The sequence below is a fragment of the Impatiens glandulifera genome, chromosome 6, assembly GCF_907164915.1.
Source record: "Impatiens glandulifera chromosome 6, dImpGla2.1, whole genome shotgun sequence".
Taxonomy (NCBI): domain Eukaryota; kingdom Viridiplantae; phylum Streptophyta; class Magnoliopsida; order Ericales; family Balsaminaceae; genus Impatiens; species Impatiens glandulifera.
The window spans coordinates 1,977,261-1,996,734 of NC_061867.1; the positions used below are offsets into that span (position 1 = coordinate 1,977,261).

The following is a 19,474-nucleotide window of genomic DNA, read 5'->3' on the forward strand; positions in this document are numbered from 1 at the left end:
AATATCAATGGATCATACAAATTGTATTTTCTTCATAAAAAAAAAAACTTAAAACTAATAAATAAATAAATAAAAGGCAGATCCCTTATAAGAATTTTCAATCAATATCAATATATATATATAATTACAGATAAAAATTTATCAATCAAAACATAAATGATAAAGTCTTTAAAATATTATATACTAATAAATCGAAAATATTTTGATTAAATATAACGGTTTCACTTGAAAACATATATTATAATATGATATATTTTTTATAAAAAAATTATTAAAATATTTCATATTTAACCTATTCAATTAATATTCAATATATAATTATTATTTTTTCTTTTAATATGGGAGAATCAAATCAATAAATTATAAATCAACCTCAGTGAACTAAACACTTTAATTTATTTACTTTTCCATAAATAACAATAGAAGAAAGATGGAATTGAGTGGCGAACATCTTCTCTAGAGCCATCCAAAGTCGTGAGGACTCCTCACAAGCGTCTTCGACTACTTGTGCGAGAACTTGCTCGGAAAGGGTTGAGAGGAGTCAAACACTGATTCGTTGATCTTGTTCCTTCCAAGCTTCAAATTCAGGATTTGCGACAACAGTAGGTTTCCCCTCGTCATTGTCGGTAGCACCTTCTTCCACTTCTACAACAAGGGTAACATTTGGACCTTGGTGTAGGGAAAGTCTGGAGACAAACTTGAAGAGAGGGTTTCCTTCGAGGACATGAACAACTTGACTCTTCAAAATAACGTAATTATATCGATTTAGTTTCACCGGAATGGATTGAAAAATGAGATATGAAACAATTGAATTTTCTGATTTTTCTTTATAGGATCGAATATGAGGAGCAATACAAATATGGTTCTAATACAAAGATACAAAAATGGAATTTCAAGAGTAAGTAAAATAAACAATGGTGAAAGTATGTTCTTCAATATATCAAAAAAAAATTATTTATAATACATTGACTTTATACATAAGTAGAGAATAACAATATAAATGTTATAATACACAATCAATCGAATAAATAAGTTAAAATAACAAGGTTGAGAAACCAAGATAGTAAATAGTCAAATTGATATTCTTTTTTTTGTAATATGTTGTTTAACACATTGATTAAAAAATATGTCAAAAAAATGAGGAAAAAAGGCAAAACTCAGGAACGCATTCACGAACGAAATCGGGCGAGAACGAGGAGAGGTTAAAGAACTCAGCGGAGTCAACTATCGTGTTTAGGTCGCGAGTGAGTATAAATATTCGGTCGGCGACGATGACTAATAATATATGTAATTCCATCGGGAGAATGTGGTGGCGAAATTCCATCTTTCTTCTATTGTTATTTATGGAAAAGTAAATAAATTAAAGTGTTTAGTTCACTGAGGTTGATTTATAATTTATTGATTTATCGTTATCTGATCTCGGCTATCAGATAACGATAACTTTCTTCATATATCTTATATTGGTAACTCATATAAAAAATATTATATATGTCCATCAAATTGCCAAAAAAAATAACGAGGGTTGCTCGATTTACTACTCATAAGAATGAGTTCTTTAGATTTCACTCATCATATTGTTCAATAAAAAATCGATATACAAAGACAGAATCACTTCGAGAGACAGCCTTAAAAACAGATTGTACCACATTTTTCAACCAGAATCAATAAAACAAGTTTTCAATATTTTTCGGGCTATAACATCCACATGACATCATTGATTTGATCATCCATCTGCCACCACCACCTCTTATTTCTCATTTTCAGTTACTAGTATCCCGTGTAACAAGTCTTTTGAATTTTGTGAAGCTCATAAACTCCCATTTCCGACTAAATTTATGTCAAAAACTCTTACTGCGCTTAACTTAATACATTCAGATTTTTTTTTAAGAAAAACACCTAAATTTTGGTTATATTTGTCTACCCATGTTATTTTTACATGTTTTTGTCTATTTTTGTCAAATTTAATACACTAATTTTTTTTTTTTTTTCGTAATATAGAAAAAGTACTAGATTTATTTCCTTTTTTAGATAAACCCTAGATTTATTTCCTTTTTTAGAAAACCCTACAAATAAACAACCCTCAAATATTAAATAAATAAGAATTGAAGAAACTAGAATCCCGCCGCCGCAGCCACATTTTCTGATGGACTTACGGGTAGTAGCCACCGTCGCCGACAAGCTGTTTACACTCGCTCGTGATCCAAACAAGATAGTCGATTCCGCTGAGTTCTTCCACCTCTGTATCGTTCTCGCCAGGTTAGCCGATCATGAATGCTTTATTGGTTGTTTTCCCTGAATTTTGCTTGTTTTTTCTCATCTTTTGACCTAGTTTTTACTCAATGTATCGCGTCGGGAAGGTTAGTTTCATAGACTTGTATGAAATTTTGCATATTTTCTTTCATTGATGCTAAGTTATGGGAAGTAACGTTGGGAGACTGTATAAAAACTTGAACTTTTCAGTTTGTTATAAGTATATTGAGCAACTTGAATATCAATTTCTATGCATATAGGCTTTTGTTTTGTTGATACAATACTATATCAGCATTTACTGTTGTTGATAAATGTTTCTTCTGAATTCACCTCAAAGTGAAACATGGAATTATAGTCATGTGCCTTGAAAACACTGGAGGAAAGATTTCTGGTGCATGCAATTTTCGTAGTTTCTTGTCGTATGTTTACGTTCATAGATGGATTTTCTCCTTCCATAAGTAAAGATTGTAATCCCGAGTGATTTCGGGAACTAGCTCATTTCCCTATTACACTCGCTCGCAATCCAAACTAGATAGTCGATTTCGCTGAGTACATCTACTTAAAACCGAAGTTGAATGCTTTCCTGAATCTTGCTTGCTTTTTTTCTCATCATTTGACCTAGTTTTTACTCAATGTTTTGCGTCGGGTGACTCGGGTCGGTTAGTTTCATAGATGTACATGAAATTTTGCATATTTTCTCCTATCGCAGATGCCAATTCCCAAGTTATAGGAAGTAACTTGAAAGACTTTATAAAAACTTGAAATTTTCAGTATGTTACAAGTATATTGAGCAATTTGAATATCGATTTCTATGCACATAAGCTTTTGTTTTGTTGATACAATACTATATCAGCATTTCCTTGATACTGTTGTTTGAGTAGTAAATATTTCTTCTGAATTCACCTCATTCATGTGCCTTGACAAATAATGTAGAGCAACCCAAACATATATGTGATCAAGAAAACTTAAAAACACTGAGAGGAAATATTTCTGGTGCATGCAATTTTCATAGTTTTTTGTCGTATTCATTACGTTCATAAATAGATTTTCTCCTTCCATAAGTAACAATTGTAATTTCAAAGTTCCTGGGCGATTTTGGGGGACTAGGCTCATTCCCTATTAGGTAATTACTCAATGAGGATTTTTTTCACTATAAGAAAGGAAAGAAAAAGGAATTTCCTAATACATAACATGAACAATAGAGGTTGATTTTTGCACACATTTGAAAATAAGCATTGTCATAAATTTTTTAGGTAATACTAAATGCGTTTTTCCTAATAAAATATATATATACTAAACTGCATGCTGAATTCAAATGTGTCATCTATGTTGAATTGGGGGGTTTTCCCATGTGATGATGCCCGACTATTCAAGATTATGGTCAATTGATTCTATGATTTCTCCTTGTAATGATGCTTGGATATTTGAATATTATTGTCAAAGAATCTGAGTAAGTTTTGTTTTCTTGTTGTGTATAGACTTGCACATTTGATCAAATGATCTTATTTTATTTTGACTATTTATGTTCAAATTCCTATTTGTAGGAGCATCTATTGAATAATATTTTCTTGTGATTTTCAGTAATGTTTCCTTTAATTTTTTATAATTGGCAACCATAAAATATTTTTACAATAACATAGTGTGTATATTTAATGTGCCTCACTGAATGTGTTTGTTAAATACAGAGGTATTGACTACATTGTTTCAAACAATGAAAACCCTGAAAGATTTGAAGACTTACCCGCAATATTAAAACAGGTTAATTCTTTCGTATTTTTATTTTTCTCTATACAAGTGTGTTATTTATTGAATTTGATCACTAATAGATGCTGGAAAAAACTGTACTTAATTGTAATATCTATTATGAATAGTAGTAATGTCAGCTAAGATCACAACTGTTTTAATTGTCTGCTCTGCACATGGAATGTGTTACATATGCCTTTTTAAACAATTACTAATAGTTATTAGCAGATCTGAGGAACTAAACTAATTGTATGTATGTTATTTAAAGAAACTGCAAACTCTAGATAGAATCTGAACTTTAACTCTCTAAGTGTCTATATATATTTCATCTGAACTGACTGTTACATGATAACAGACTGACTAGTGTAGCTGTAGTATATCATTGTTTCATTGACAATCTCTTTAGTCTTGCAGTTCTATTTGTTTTCTTCTGCATACAATTTTTCATTTTAAGGTTATTTGTTCAAAATTAAACATCTCTTTCACCTGCCAGATCTTTGAAGCTTTTCTTGCATGTATATCTCTGTTTGTCCATGTTCACGGTCTATGTTGTTGCAAGTTTCAGAGATTAAACAATTCATGAAATGTCAGGAATATGAATTTTATGATATATAGGTTTTCTGAAACTCCTAATCTGAATATTCTCCTGTAAACATTGTGCCATTTTATAGGTTTGCCAATGTAAAAATGACCCCTCTGTAATAGGAGGTATCTTCACGCTGATGAAATCTGTTAAGGTATTTCCGAAAAAACTATTACTACTGGAAGTACTCATTTTTTAGTCATGGCTTTTACTATTTAATTATAACTAAAATTAGGGAACCCAAATACTCTGCATCTAAAAAATTCTAATAATCTTGATAGATATGTATTTTCCTTTGCTTTACAGCGACCAACTTTTAATTAACTTTTATAAAACTTGTTTTCTCTTCTGCAGTATGCTTGTAGATTTGGATTTTTTTTGGCGAAAGATTCTGAAGAACTTCTTGCCCTTACAAATGAGGTTCTGAAGTCTCTTTGTCATGCTCTTACTGTACATAGTACATTCATTGCTACGACATATTTGCAGGTCTCATAATGATATTGACTGGCATCTCTCTTTTTGTATATTCAGATAGAAAGCATTTACTGCGTCGGAGATAAATTTTCTAATAGAAATGATACTATTTCTAATCTAACAACAATTATGTCCAGGTAGGAATGTTTTTTCTGAAATTTTCTTTTGTCATCGAGTCTTTGTACCTTCATATGCATAACAATATGAAACATGACACATTGTTATGCAATATGCACCATTATAACTTTGCAATCATAGTTAGGTATTGTGACCTATCATTCAAAGGACCTACTTTTATATCGGAAGATATGATTACTTTTCTGGAACAGTTGATAAATATATATTTAAATTCATTAAGAATTTTGTGGGCATTTCCCTTTTCCAATCCTGTTCTCTTGCTGTAGTCTAGGGTGTTTTAACTTTCTTTTATTTTTGTCCTTTAGAAACAAGCCATGATATTTTCTCAGCTATTTTGATTTATAATGGTTCCAATCCTTAAAGAACTAAAATTTTATAATGTTCAGATACTTTGGTGCTAACATTTCTCTTCATGTGTTCAGATTTTATCCGTGGTTGAAGATGGGGCAGATACTGACTTGTGTTGAAGTAGAGGTGGTTTCTGCTTCTCTTTTTTGTACATGGTGTATTTTTCCGTGCTAAGAACTACTAATTTCATCTTCTTATGAATTGTAGAAAGGCTATGGGTTATATGTCAATGATTTCTTCATTCATAGGACAATGAATTTTCCACCAACCGACCAAATTGTAAGTATTCTGTAATGTACCTTAGATATGCAGGCTAAGTTCTTTATATTTTGGATCAAGTGTCTCAAGATTCGTTTTTCGTACATAGCATAACTGCAAAACTTGTTTTACATGATTGTCAATAAATGTCATTAAAAATATACTTGACTTTCAATACCAGTTTTGTTGTCCACCACAAATAATGCTGAAGTTTTTTGGATCGCTCTTAGACATCCTTGCCTAACTATCTAATAAGTGAGTTTGAGGTTTTAATAACGTTTACATTTTAAATGTAGCGATTTTTGGTAGCTCGAACTGACTTAATGGAGAACTCTTCTTGCATCACAAGTCCCCCACAAGTAAAGTAAGGACTTCTCTTTCTACTTCCCTCCATTTCTCATTTTTCTAATTCCCTTGTGATTGTGTTATTTCTCAAGGTTAATTATAACAAAATATCCTTTGTTTGATTATGTAGCTTTCTGCTCAATGGAAAAGGAGTTGATAAAAGAACTACTGCTACTTTGGTCTGTTTCATTTTCATTTATTGATTTGATATTGCTAAGTTATACTATTTTGAGCAAATAGGATAAATAACGATATCAAACATAACTGTTCATATGTCCTGTAGGATAAAGGCCCACAAATGCCTACAATTGTTACACCAATGCTGTTTTACGGTGTTAACCTTCTTCAAGCTGTGGGAGAATTCAATGGTATGTAGGATGAATGTTTAATTCTTATCTCTGCATTTGCTAAATACTTATGAATGCGCTGATAGTATCAAATTATCATCTTAAGGGAGTTACATCATAATGGTTGCTTTAATGAGTCCAATCTCAAGTGTTGCTATCCCTGTCCAAGATTATGTTCCTCCTGTGGTTACTTCTCATGATTCTGGTAAGGCCCGAACTGTTATATAACAACACAAATGTCCCATATCTCCCCAATTAGCATGTTTCCGCTGATTGTTTACATATCCTAATCATTGTTTCTTGTGACTTCTTAGACCCTGAAATAGCCGAGGGGGCATCACGAATTTCATTGAACTGTCCAATAAGGTAGGTTGTCAAGGGTGTGGAACATCATTTGTATGTTCTTTTAACCATTTTTTATAAATAGAACAAATGAATAAGTTTAAAATGTATAATTTATATGTCCATATATTTGTTTCAAATTATATGGACAGTCCCACTCGACCCCACCCACACATATGGACAATGAAACCCTAAGCCTTCAAAGTGAACTTTTGAGCACTGTCATGGTTGATCTTACCTATCATGTTCACTAGTCATGTCATTGTTCTTCACATTTCACATTTGGGTATAGATTTGTGTTTGATTGAATAATTTTGTAACAGTTTCAAGCGTATCAAAACCCCAGTAAAAGGGCAATCATGCAAACATCACCAGGTTATTACTCACCTCCGTAATAAATATATCTTGTGCTTATGATTTTGGTCAGTCATGATGTCTTTGTGCTAGAAGATAATGGAATGATCAGTAACTGTTTGATTTGGTTGAAAGGATATGTTATTATTTTTATCTTAGGTATTAAAAAATCTCAGTCGAATAATCGTATTCTAATTTCTATGTGCTAAGAAAAGCCTTCAGCTAATGTTCTCTTTGGATGAACTTTGTTATTCTAGTTTTCTAAGTCTAATTCTTTAGTCGAATTTCACTTCTTTTTGTTGTTGTAGTGTTTTGATTTCAACAACTTTGTGGAAATGAACGCAAGAAGGCCATCATGGCGCTGCCCAAACTGCTCTCAGGATCTATTCTTAAGTGACATCCGTGTAGATCAAACTATGGTCAAGGCAAGCAAAGGCTTAGTGAAATCGTTTTCATGTTTCAAAGAAATTTCCAATTCCTTGAAATTTTTAACCCTCTTGTATTTATATTGTAGATCTTGAAAGAGGTGAATGAGTCTGTCACAGACGTTATTATTTCTATCGATGGATCATGGAATGTTGTCACAAAAAACAAAGACAATGCAGATCAGCTCCATTCTACAAACGCAAATATTGAGCAAGATACATTAGTGATTGATACACCTCCAGATTCTATTGTTGATCTTACTGAAGACAGCGTTGGTATACGACTTTCGAATGCGTGTGAAGAACCTGGAGATGTGAAGCCTGTTCTGAGTAATAATCAAACTCAACCGTGTTTGATTAACCCAGCTATTCATGATAATCAGAACGCCTCTTCTTCTCACATGGATGATGATTTTTGGTCTGAGTTTTATCTCCCAACATTTGAAAATCTAGCATCAGTTCATCCTTCTTCGAATTTCATGTCTCCTACTCCATCGATTATTTCCTCTACTACTCTTAATGGTGAAAGTGCTGGTAATAATTCTGTGCCGTTACAGCAGCAGACAGTGCATGGAAAGAGGGTAAATTTTGTACTCCTATCATCGTCTTCGCTTTTAAACACAAAATTTCCTAACAACTTAGAAATTATTTGATACAATTTTTTGTTTCTTTAATTAATATCAGCCATCAAGACCTGACTTAGCTCCTCTTCTCAATACATCTTCACTCAACTCGTCTCAGATGCAGCCACAGGTTTTGATTCTCTCTTCTTTCTTTTTGTTTTGTTAATTTATTGGTTGGTTTTTGTTTACTTTAGACTAAAAAAAGGAAATGAATTATGCCAGAATTATTTGTCTTGAATAATCTGCTTACACTTCCCCTCGCGGTTTTTGTTTATCCGATAGAATGTTTTGTTTCTTTTACAGCAGCCATCAATGCCTCATTTAACTCCTCTCAATACATCTCCACTCAACGTGTCTTCATTGCAGCAACAGATCCCACAGGTTTCGATTCTCTTTATCAACAGAGTTGATAACCTACAAGTTTATGTACTCATTAACCAAATAAACCCTTCTAAGAGTTTTTTATTTTATTGCAGGTCTTGGATCAAAGAAACAGGTTGAATCAAGCCACGACTGGTCATTCTTCATTAAGTCCACATTTTAGTGCTCAAAGAGTCTCGGCAGCCTTATCAACAGGATTCGAAAATCAACAACTTCATTCCACTAGCCATTCTTCATCCCCTTTACTGCGATCATCGAATTTCCAACAAAGACCAATATCTCTCGCGGGAAGCCATCAAGACAGACGAGCTGAGTTCATGCATTCAACATCAGCGATAAGGCATTTTCCACCCCCTCCAGCTTGGAGGTCAACACAAATTTCGAATAATTCTTATAGAGGAAATAATCGGGGAACAATTCAGAATAATAATTATAGAGGAAGCTATATGCCCGGTATCCAGCCATCCCAGCCACCACCCGGCATGAACACACAACTTCCGAATAATAGTCATAAAGGAAGTAATATGGCCGGTATTCAGCCACCACCGCCGTCACTTCCGCCAGCAGATTCTGTGTCTGAACGAGAATGGCGGCCGACAGGGCGTATGAGAGGAAGTTTATCGGGACAGGCATACGCGGATGCTCATATGCAGTTTGTTGTGCGACCAGCTCTTATGACAACAACTACTACAACAACAACGCCGCAGACAGTCAGTCGAACGCAACAAGAGTTGGCTGGAAACACTACGCCGCTTCATTTGATTAATGCGAGGAACAGGATGGCCCAGGTTTCTCAAACTGTTAATCTTTCTGCAACAAACGGAGGAAGTTCGAGTTCTTTCTCTAATGGGTCTGCTCGGAACAGCTGATTTAAAGAATGGTTCTTGTTTTTTTAGTAATTGAACTCTAATTCATTCTTATTTTTAAGATTTTAAGTATCTGAAACTGAATTATTATTATTGTTTTTATGCCAGCATTATACTGGTAGGATTTTGTTCATCTCTTGCTACTATTATTATTTAAGACTATCTTACATATTTTTTTTGGCTATTTTCAATTAATGCATTTCAAGTGAATCTTGAATATAATGATCATATTAAGTAATGATCATACTGAGTTGGGTATAGAAGAAAATCTCAATTACAATGATCATATTATAAAGTAAGATTTTTTCAAGTCAACTATTTTAATGTGTTATCTAAGCATAATTATTTGTTGAAAACTCTTATTTGTTTATCTTACTACAAATTTTGTAAATTAGTGAGACATTTTTTTTTCTTTTCAATTTAGTAAATTAGCATGATTAGTTCATTGTTTTCATTTCAACATAAAAGATTTTAGTGAAATTGTGATCTTGATATTGAATTTAGTGCATATTAAATTTGTAATCTTTTGTTCTACTGGACACAATTTTTGTGATAGGATTATTGGACACAAGAAAGGTTTTAACTTTTCTCCTATTGAGCACACATTCAATGTATTAACTATAATCAATCATACTCATTTAAATTTAAATTATTTTGACTTGATTATGAATCATATATTTTTTCCGTAAAAAATTATTGGTTTTCTTATGTTTTTATTTCTAGTCTCTTTTTTATAGAAAAAAAAGTACAGGCACATATGGGAATGCTTAAAACTAGAAGATACATAACACTAAAAATAACAAAAATAAAAGATCAAATATTTACAAACCGGTATCACCAAGTTCCAGAACTCATCACCAACTGAACTTCATCTGCAAGAAATCAAGGAAATGAAAAATTAACTATAGAAATTATGGAACAACGAAGAAAAGTATTGAAAAGACATAGCAAAAATCTAATACATTAAATAAAATTGGTGATAGAAACTCAAAGTTCTTACACGTTAGCACAATGTAAAGAAGAGAAAGAAATCACATCAACAAAATCAAAGATGAAGATAATTTGTATTATTCACAATCAGATATTAGAACAAATTACCAAGTTTTATAAGTGGCTATTCACTTCTGAAGGTATAGATTTTGTCATTGATTGTATTGAAACAAAAGTTTCAAAAGAGTGAAACATAATGTTAACTACAACCCTTTCAAAAGAAGAGATTAAAAAAAAGGTATTTGATATGGAACTAAATAAGACCAGATGGACTCCCAGTACTTTATTATCAAAATTTGTGTGAAAATATGAAAAGTGACATTTTCTAAGCAGTATTAAATTTTTTTCATTGAATCAATGATGCCAGATAAGATTAACTCCACCAACATATATTTTATTCCGAAAGTTAAAACTTCAAGCATAGGCATGGTATCACAACTGAGACCAATCAGCATTTGTAACTTTGTTTTCAAAATCATAACAAAGGTGATAGACAATAAACTTCAACCACTTATGCATAAATTGGTTTCTGAACAACAAAACCGGTTTTGTTTAAGGAAGACATATCCAAGGCAATATATTCATAGCTCAATAAATCATTCATAACTTCAGAAATAAAATAGAGAAGATATGAATTCGCACTGAAACTTGACATAACATACTAGAATAATATTTTATCATAAAGATAATGGAAAAAATGAGTTTTTCAAACCATTGTATCATACTCAATGGGAAAATATCATACTCAATGTACAACAATAGTTTCATAGAATATCATACTCAATGGGAAAATATTATTGTTTTTTAAATCTACAAGAGAAATCAGGGGAGACCATCTTTCTCCTTTTTTTTTTCTTTTGATAGAAGGTCTTATGAAACTTATTTCTAATTCTATTAAGTGTTGTGAAATTAAATGAATCAATGTAGGAAGAAACAAACCAAAAATATCACTTTTTTTTTCAGACGATACATTAATCTTTGGATAAGGAAATATAAAGTAAATTAAAAAATGCATGGTCATTCTTAACAAATATTGTCAAGCATCAGGTTAGCACCTTAATTTGAATAAATCATGTATTATATTTAGCACTAATACACCCATTAAAATCCAATAAAATCTAGCTAGACTTATTAATATACTGAGATTTATCTTAGAATTCCATTTGAATGGGGAAGATTCAAGAAAGATATGTTTAATAATCTGTTAGGAAAAATTGAAGGGTGTGTGAGAGGATGAAAATCAAAACTTTTGTCTCAAATAGGAAAATAAGTTATAATCAAAAGTATTATTCAAAGTTTACCAAATTATCAAATGAATATCTTCAAATTCTCAGTTTCGATGATTAAAAGAATTACAACAACATTGATTAATCAATTTTGGTGGAAAACTAAAAACGAAACTAAAGATATTCATTGAGTTAATCAATTTTGGTGGAAAACTAAAAACGAAACTAAGGATATTCATTGAGTTAAATGGAAAAACATGATTAATGGGGAAATGAATTTTAAGAATATCCAAAGTATGAACAAAACGATGTTTGCAAAACAATTTTGGAGATTGAAAAATGAACCGAATCACTTTAGGCCGAAATACTTTAAACAAATTATTTTCCAAACAAAACTTTCTGGAACTCACTTCTTACAAGAAAATACAAAATGACAAATCATTTCGGTAATAATATGAAAATTTGGGAACATTAGTGGCTTTATTCAGGTAACACTTTCCAAAATTGAGGTAATTATCCGCAACAATTTATCAAAAATCTTTTCATTCAAGGAACTAAGACATGGGAAAATGAACTATTAAATAAATAAAAAATTCACATTGATATTGTCAATGAAATTTTATCAATATTATTAGGTGATGAAGACACAGAAGATATTCTAGTTTGACCACACACCACAAAAGAAACATATAATGTGGAAACATGTTATTTAGTATAACCTCAAATCATTCAATCGAACTTAGTCAGAATCAAAATCAAATTTGGAAAGATATTTGGGATCTAAAACGTGATCTAAAAAATAAATAAAATAATGTGGAGAGTGTGGAAGAAGCAATTGCAACTAAGGTCAATCTCACTAGCAGAAATTTTCAAAATGACTTATTATGCACAAAATTTCATTAGAACTATGAAACAATTAGACATAATCAAATGCACTTTTGTTTAAAATTTGGCAAAAAAACAAATATGCATATCACGAATCCTGACATAGCTAATTTAATTTTTAAGATTTGATCAGTTACAATTCAAAAAGTAGACGAGCGGAATGAACATATTACTCTTCTTTGACGGAAAATTTGGAAAACAATGAATAACTTTATTTTTAAAGGAAAAACGACGAACGTGGACAGAATTTTGAATATAGTTGTATAAGAACACTGCTTTTTAAAATGCAAATATCTCTGAACTATCCATAATAACAAAATCTCGAACACATAAGTTAAAGATTAAGAATAACACATTTATTACACATACTGACACAATGTCAACCATTAATAATGAGAGATTATTAGGGTTAGGTTTACTAACCCTAGAACCTAACCCTAGAATAAGCTTAGACGTAATCAAAGATCGGCAGTTACTTTTTAATTCAATATAATAAATAATTATAATTAAGGCAGTTATCTTCTTTGACGACAAATTTGGAAAACAATGAATAACTTTATTTTTAAAGGAAAAACGACGAACGTTGACAGAATTTTGAATATAGTTGTATAAGAACACTGCTTTTTAAAATGCAAATATCTCTGAACTATCCATAATAACAAAATCTCGAACACATAGGTTAAAGATTAAGAATAACACATTTATTACACATACTGACACAACCATTAATAATGAGGGATTATTAGGGTTAGGTTTACTAACCCTAGAACCTAACCCTAGAATAAGCTTAGACGTAATCAAAGATCGGTAGTTACTTTTTAATTCAATATAATAAATAATTATAATTAAGGCAGTTAGTTAAAAAGATAGGATAATTATTTATATAGCATAGTTATTAATATGGAAATAAATAATTATTAGATAGTCAAAATGTGAGATTATCAGTTGAAGGGTATATAAGGAAGATATCCGAATTTGGAGAGAACACAAAATCTCTCAAGATCAACTCCTCTCTCGATCTTCTTCCCACTTTCTCTAGTGTATTTACCCTAGCAATTAAGGTTCTATCTTCTCTTCATTCTTAATTCTAGTTCTATTGTTCAAGTAATTTCAATATATATACTTAATTCTAGTTTAAGGTATATCACAGCGATACAAACACAAGTCATATTACAATCATTATTAGCATAAACAAAGGAGAATTGTTCGCTAGCAAGACAAAAGAAACTAATGAAAGATCATTATCATCGTTGAAACGGTAGCAATCAAACTTGTGATCATCACTGTCAAAGGCCTAGGACTCAATTACGTTCATATTCTTTCTGATTGTCAAGAAGTTGTTAAACATATAAATCCTATGAACAATTTCTCCTACTAACAAACCAAACTGATTCTTCATTACATACATCAATCTTTTCAACAAAATTAGGAATACATGATCGAATGGATTCCTAGAACTCTCACTGTAAATTAGATCGTAAAAAGTCACAAAGAATAAATATGCTAGAAGGTATGCTAGAAGAGTGGACCGAACAAGATCTTGATGTTATAAATTTTACTCTCTTAATAACTTTAGACGATATAAAAAACTGAGGAAATAATATAACAAAGCGAGCAAGCAGATCTAAGTCTAAACACAGTCGACGAAACGATGTAGAAAGTAGAACAATGACAAATGAAGTGAGAGATTGCTCACCGAGAAGAAGTTATCAATGAACGACTCGAATCCAAGCTCAAATTAGTTAGATATGTTGCAGCTCTTGGAGACTAAGACTTCTCCCTCTTTAGCCTCATTATATCAAAGATAAACTAAGAGAACAAGGTTAATCTGGCGTAAAAGGATTTGACCCCTTAAAACTTTTAAATATGACTTAATATATTATTCACTATTTTGTTTATCTTTTTATCAAAAAAAAATATAGTAAAACTTACTTTTTATTTCTCGTTTCATCGCTCTTTATTTAAGTTGATCAGAATTATTTTTCAAGCCCACACCTTATCTTTGAATCTTGGGTCCGTCCAAAATAAATCTATAAAATCAAAATAAACCATTGATGATTTAGATATCAAATTGTATAAACAATTTAAAATAAAATAAAATTTACAATAGGAAAAATTCAACGATCGTACCGTTTGTTAACTAATTTGAGTTTATAAACGATGAGTTGTTAAAATAAAGTAAGTTGAACTAACCAATTAAATGTCAAAAAAATCTCTATAAAAAATCCTAGATGACAATTAACATTATCCTTAGCTAATATTTAATAATCAATTTCAGATCTTGTCAATTATCTCTATATGATGAAATAATTAGAAGCTCATGCAAATAATGGAAGGAAAATATACTTGTATTGGGGAATTTGATCAAATGACCCTCAGAAGAGGGTCATTCTCAAAAATAACTTTACTATTTTCATTTTTTAAATTTAACCTTTTTTTATAATTTTGGACCATTTTACCTTTCTTTATTTTTTTTTCTTCCTTTTCCTTTTTCTCTCATTTTCTCTCCTCTTCTTTCTCTCTTCTCATTCGACGACTCATTTTTCTTCATTTCCTTTCACTCTTCTTCTCACATTGATTCTGACCAGCGCCGCCCCGACTCTCCAAGCGCAGCAACTCCCAACGACGTCGTCCCGACCAGGTTAGTTTTTGTGTTTCCTTCGTTTTTCATCGTCTTCAACATTTGAATGTATGAAATGGTTTTAGGGTTTAGAGTTGTTTTGTGTAAATGTTGAATGATTTGGTTTGAATGTTGGATATGACCGGCTCAGATTGCAATTTGCGCTCCCACGCAAACGCATTTTTTCTTTCTAACAACCCGGTCATATCCAGCATTCAAACCAAATCATTCAACAACACAAAACAACCCTAAACCCTAAAACTATTTCATACATTCAAATGTTGAAGACGACAAAAAACGAAGAAAACACAAAAACTAATCTGGTCGGGGCGGCGTCGTTGGGAGTTGCTGCGCTTGGGGGAGTCGAGGCGGCGCTGGTCAGGATCAATGTGAGAAGAAGAGTGAAAGAAAATGAAGAAGGTGCAAAGAAAAGAAGAAAGAGAAAGAAGAGGAGAGAAAATGAGAGGAAAAGAAAGAAAATAAATAAATAAAGGTAAAACGATCTAAAATTATAAAAAAAAATGTTAAATTTAAAAAATGAAAATAGTAAAGTTATTTTTGGGAATGAGGATCATTTGATCAAATTCCCCCTTTAGAGAACTTCTATTAAAAAGACCAATTTCAGGCAATTCTTAAAAAAAAATTGAGACAAAAAATCGATCCAAATAACCGGATGCAAAACCAAACTAGACAATAACCCTATTAAAATTTGAATATGGAATAAAACACAATACACTCAGAATAAACAAACTTTTTAACTTCTCTATCTTTATTTTTGGGAAATTTGATGAAATAACCCTCATAAAGGGTTATTATCATATATAGCATGCCTTTACTAATTTTTTCATTTTTAACCTTTTGCCAAGGCAAAATGTCACTTTTGCCCTTTAATTAAAAAAAATGATTTTCTTTTTTGTCGTTTCCTTCTCCTTTCCCTCCCTCTCTCTCTTTTCAACTTCCCCTACCCCCGAAGACGACCGATCAAGCCCGGAGACGACGACGACGACGAGAAGCCCCCAAAACATCTACGATGTTCTCTCCCCCGAACCCCGACGACAAATAAGAGCCTCCGACGAGAATCAGAACTCTAGAACGACGAAGGTGAGTTTATCTTCCATGTTTTCCCGTTTATATCTGAGTTTTGCCGTTTTATATCGTTTATATTCCATGCATGCTATAATGGAAGAATGGTTTAGGGTTTATTGTTTAGGTTTAGGTATGGGTTTAGGTTTATTAGCTGAATGAATAGTTTTGGGTTTAAAATGCTTCTGTCGAAGGCTGTTGCAGGTTGTCGATGGCGACGATGCATTTTCGCAGGCGACTGTGCATCTGTCGCAGGCGACGATGCATCTGTCACATGCAGAATATATTATTCGCCTGCGACAGATGCATCGTCGCCAGCGATAGATGCACTGTCGTCTGCGACAGATGCACCGTCGTCTGCGACAGATGTCTTATTTCCTTTAAAGAAGTGATATTTACTTTCATTATTCTGACTTAATGTTTTTTTGCAGATGGCACCAACCAAATGCAAAAACAAAACGGTAATTGAGAACTTTCCTGGACGTGTTTTATGGAAATCTACTTGCACCTGCTTGTTAAAGACCAAGGACAAGTTTAATCACTTTGGTCTTATGGAAAGGGCTATGAAGAGTCAATTTCAGTATCTATTGAAAGCCCCGACTGTAATTTTCTCAGGAACAATAATCCACCAGATGTTGATCAGGAAAAGAAGCTCCAATTCGAAGAGAATAACTTTCTTAGTCAATGGTCAGTAGTTGTACTGGAGCATTAATGAATATGCCTTGGTAACAGGCCTAAATTTTGGAAGATTTCCTGTGATCGAAAACTGGCACGTTGAAGAATGTCCACCCCTAGTCCATAAATATTTTGGTGGCAAAACAGTTGTTAGAGTGACAGAGGTTCAAACAGTTTTCCTCAAATGCTCTGAGAAGGAGGATGCATGGAAGTTTGGGCTCATCAACCTTATTTACTAGTGTCTTTTTGGATCTGATAATAGGAAGAGGGTATGTTTGAAGATCTTCAGCATGGTGGAGGACATGGAAATGTTCCTTCAATTTCCATGGGGAAAGGTGTCATTCAATTCAACCTTGAAGGGTATTGAAACATCTTCGGCAGCTATATGTGGAGAAGAAGGAAACCTGCAAGGGGAACTGTGATGTTGCTTATACTATTAGTGGGTTCGCCATAGCCTTCCAAGTTTGGACATATTTGGTTATGAAGACATTTGTCCCCAAATTTGTGGATATGATCGATGAAAAACATATATGCCCAAGGATATTACTCTTTACAGCCTCCAGAAGCAACACCAACACTAGCCAAGAGGTATCCAATGCCCTTTTCAAATGTAATGTGTTTAACAAGATTGATGAGTCTGAGGAGGAGAAGAGGAACTACTGTGGGGAATACTTTGAAGAAATGGGAGATTACATTTATGATGATTTATTTGAATGGGAGATCTACGTTTTATTGTTGGTCGTCCTTTCTTAATCTTCACGGGGGGTTTTAGGCAGACTCGTTTCTTGATATGTTCGGGAATGTCCCAAGCTTCATTATGATGAAAAACTGGATAACATGTCTCCGCATATGCCATGCACCACGATTCAGTTGAGTAAAACCTGAAAAATTATACAGTGAACATAACATAAATTCAACATAACATAAATTCAACGTAACATAAATTCAACATAACATAAATTGAACATAACTTATGGAACATAAATTCTCTAACCTTGCGCACAACTCATATGGAACCGATTTCCGGAAACGGGCAGCAGCCAGGGCATGCGTACAAGGAAGACTGGATACATCAAATACCCTACAAGTACAAGTTCGACCCTTGAAGTCAACTTGAAAATCAAATTCACCGTCATGCACATGGAACTGAAATCGATTAAGTGGATAAACGCTGTAGAATCTAGCATTTTCGCCTTCCTCACGTAATAACTTTTCATAATATGGAGATAAATGTTCGTTGTGGTTGGTTGATTTTTTTCTCTTCTATGATAAAACCAATCTTGTATTGTGAATCTTAAATAGTCAGTTAATGTTGTTATATGATATTTCCTAGCTTCTCTACACTGACTATTAAAACTCTCAGCGTAATTACTTGTCATTTGATTGTATCGTGAACCGGACAAAAAAGCACGACTCCATCTCTCCACTCCAATTTGTTCCAAATATTCAGCAATCCTAGGGTCTTTAGTTCTGATCTTGTCAAAATGCTTCTGAAACGTGGACTCGGTGTATGCGCGAGAAGCCAAATCAAACTCAACATGGCAGTCTTCAGTTTTAAATTTGGCCATTATATTCATTTTGATGTGGTATGTGCATGCATCGTGATGTGCTTCTGGAAAAACCGCGGACAAGGCGTTGGCAATACTTGGGTGTCTATCGGATATGAAGACGAGATCTGGGAATGATACAATTGCCAACCTTAGTTGTTGCATGAAATATGTCCAAGAGTTATTATTCTCCGAATCAACGACACCAAAAGCAACGGGATATAGTTGCTCGTTCGCATTCAATGCTATCGCAACCAGTAGTTGACCTCCAACTTTGTGCTTAAGGAAGCTGGCATCGATGCACAATACAGGACGACAACATCCTATGAAACCCCTAATTGAAACCCCTAGAGATATGAACATATACATGAAGTGTCCTTTCTCATCCGTCTGGATGTCAGTTATGGTACCTGGGTTCTTCTTCTGCAACAGGTAGGATGGCAATTCATCATAGGAATCCTCCACAGTTCCTCGCACCGCCATTAATGCCTTTTCCCTTGACCTCCAAGCCTTATTATATGTCAAAGTTAACCCATAGCTTGTATGCATATCTTCCATTATTTTTTTAGGCATGTGGTCATGGTGATGGTCCATGTATTTACGTTTGATACACTCTGCAATTACCCATGATGGTGCTTGCCTCACATTGTCTTGTCTCGTCAAAATTGAGCATGTGTGTTCTTTTACAAATTTTCTGATCTCAAACATCTCCGAAAATTTTCCTTTCTTAGCACGCAATTTCCACTTGCAGTTCTCAGCCATACATTTTACAAACCAAAGATTTTTTGTTGACTTCACCACTTTAAGGATAAAATGATTAGACATCGCATGTCTATGCAACCTCAATTGTATTTCTTTTTTGTTATAAAAAAACGTACCCACTTCCAATGAATTTTTCAATTAATGGAGCAGGTGTTTCGATCTCGAGTGGTTCATATGAGAAGTAGTGTTTGGTTCTCTCAGTATGGCTG

The 19,474-nt window shown here is 32.9% G+C and overlaps 2 protein-coding genes across 5 annotated transcripts; one reads left to right on the forward strand and one right to left on the reverse strand.

Moving 5' to 3' along the window:
* Positions 1-2,074: 2,074 nt before the first annotated feature.
* On the forward strand, positions 2,075-9,650 carry LOC124942103 (E4 SUMO-protein ligase PIAL2-like). 4 transcript variants are annotated; one of them, XM_047482520.1, is made up of 18 exons: positions 2,075-2,256; positions 3,936-4,008; positions 4,665-4,730; positions 4,931-4,996; positions 5,108-5,187; positions 5,611-5,662; positions 5,744-5,815; positions 6,091-6,158; positions 6,270-6,318; positions 6,423-6,507; positions 6,593-6,691; positions 6,801-6,852; positions 7,152-7,203; positions 7,491-7,607; positions 7,697-8,188; positions 8,292-8,360; positions 8,534-8,611; positions 8,707-9,650. In XM_047482520.1, exons 1-18 carry the CDS (start codon positions 2,144-2,146, stop codon positions 9,478-9,480), a joined length of 2,457 nt encoding a protein of 818 aa, XP_047338476.1. In that variant the 5' UTR covers positions 2,075-2,143; the 3' UTR covers positions 9,481-9,650. The 4 variants fall into 4 exon arrangements, with proteins under 4 accessions (XP_047338476.1, XP_047338477.1, XP_047338478.1 ...); XM_047482521.1 differs by having other exon boundaries at positions 8,537-8,611; XM_047482522.1 differs by lacking the exon at positions 3,936-4,008 and having other exon boundaries at positions 2,127-2,256.
* An 8,074-nt stretch (positions 9,651-17,724) lies between these two features.
* LOC124941602 lies at positions 17,725-19,061 on the reverse strand. The gene is made up of 3 exons (XM_047481942.1): positions 18,602-19,061; positions 18,329-18,502; positions 17,725-17,837 (listed from the first exon to the last, which is right to left on the reverse strand). Exons 1-3 carry the CDS (start codon positions 19,059-19,061, stop codon positions 17,725-17,727), a joined length of 747 nt encoding a protein of 248 aa, XP_047337898.1.
* Positions 19,062-19,474: the final 413 nt, after the last annotated feature.

Excerpts from the sequence above, each read along its gene's own strand:
- LOC124942103 (XM_047482520.1), top strand. The coding sequence starts at position 2,144 with ATGGACTTACGGGTAGTAGCCACCGTCGCCGACAAGCTGTTTACACTC. Across the intron at positions 5,816-6,090 it reads TTCCACCAACCGACCAAATT|CGATTTTTGGTAGCTCGAAC; the intron begins GTAAGTATTCTG and ends TTTTAAATGTAG. Across the intron at positions 6,508-6,592 it reads AGCTGTGGGAGAATTCAATG|GGAGTTACATCATAATGGTT; the intron begins GTATGTAGGATG and ends TATCATCTTAAG.
- LOC124941602 (XM_047481942.1), bottom strand. The coding sequence starts at position 19,061 with ATGGAAGATATGCATACAAGCTATGGGTTAACTTTGACATATAATAAG. Across the intron at positions 18,503-18,601 it reads CATATCCGATAGACACCCAA|ACTGCCATGTTGAGTTTGAT; the intron begins GTATTGCCAACG and ends TTAAAACTGAAG. Across the intron at positions 17,838-18,328 it reads ACGATACAATCAAATGACAA|GTTTTACTCAACTGAATCGT; the intron begins GTAATTACGCTG and ends ATAATTTTTCAG.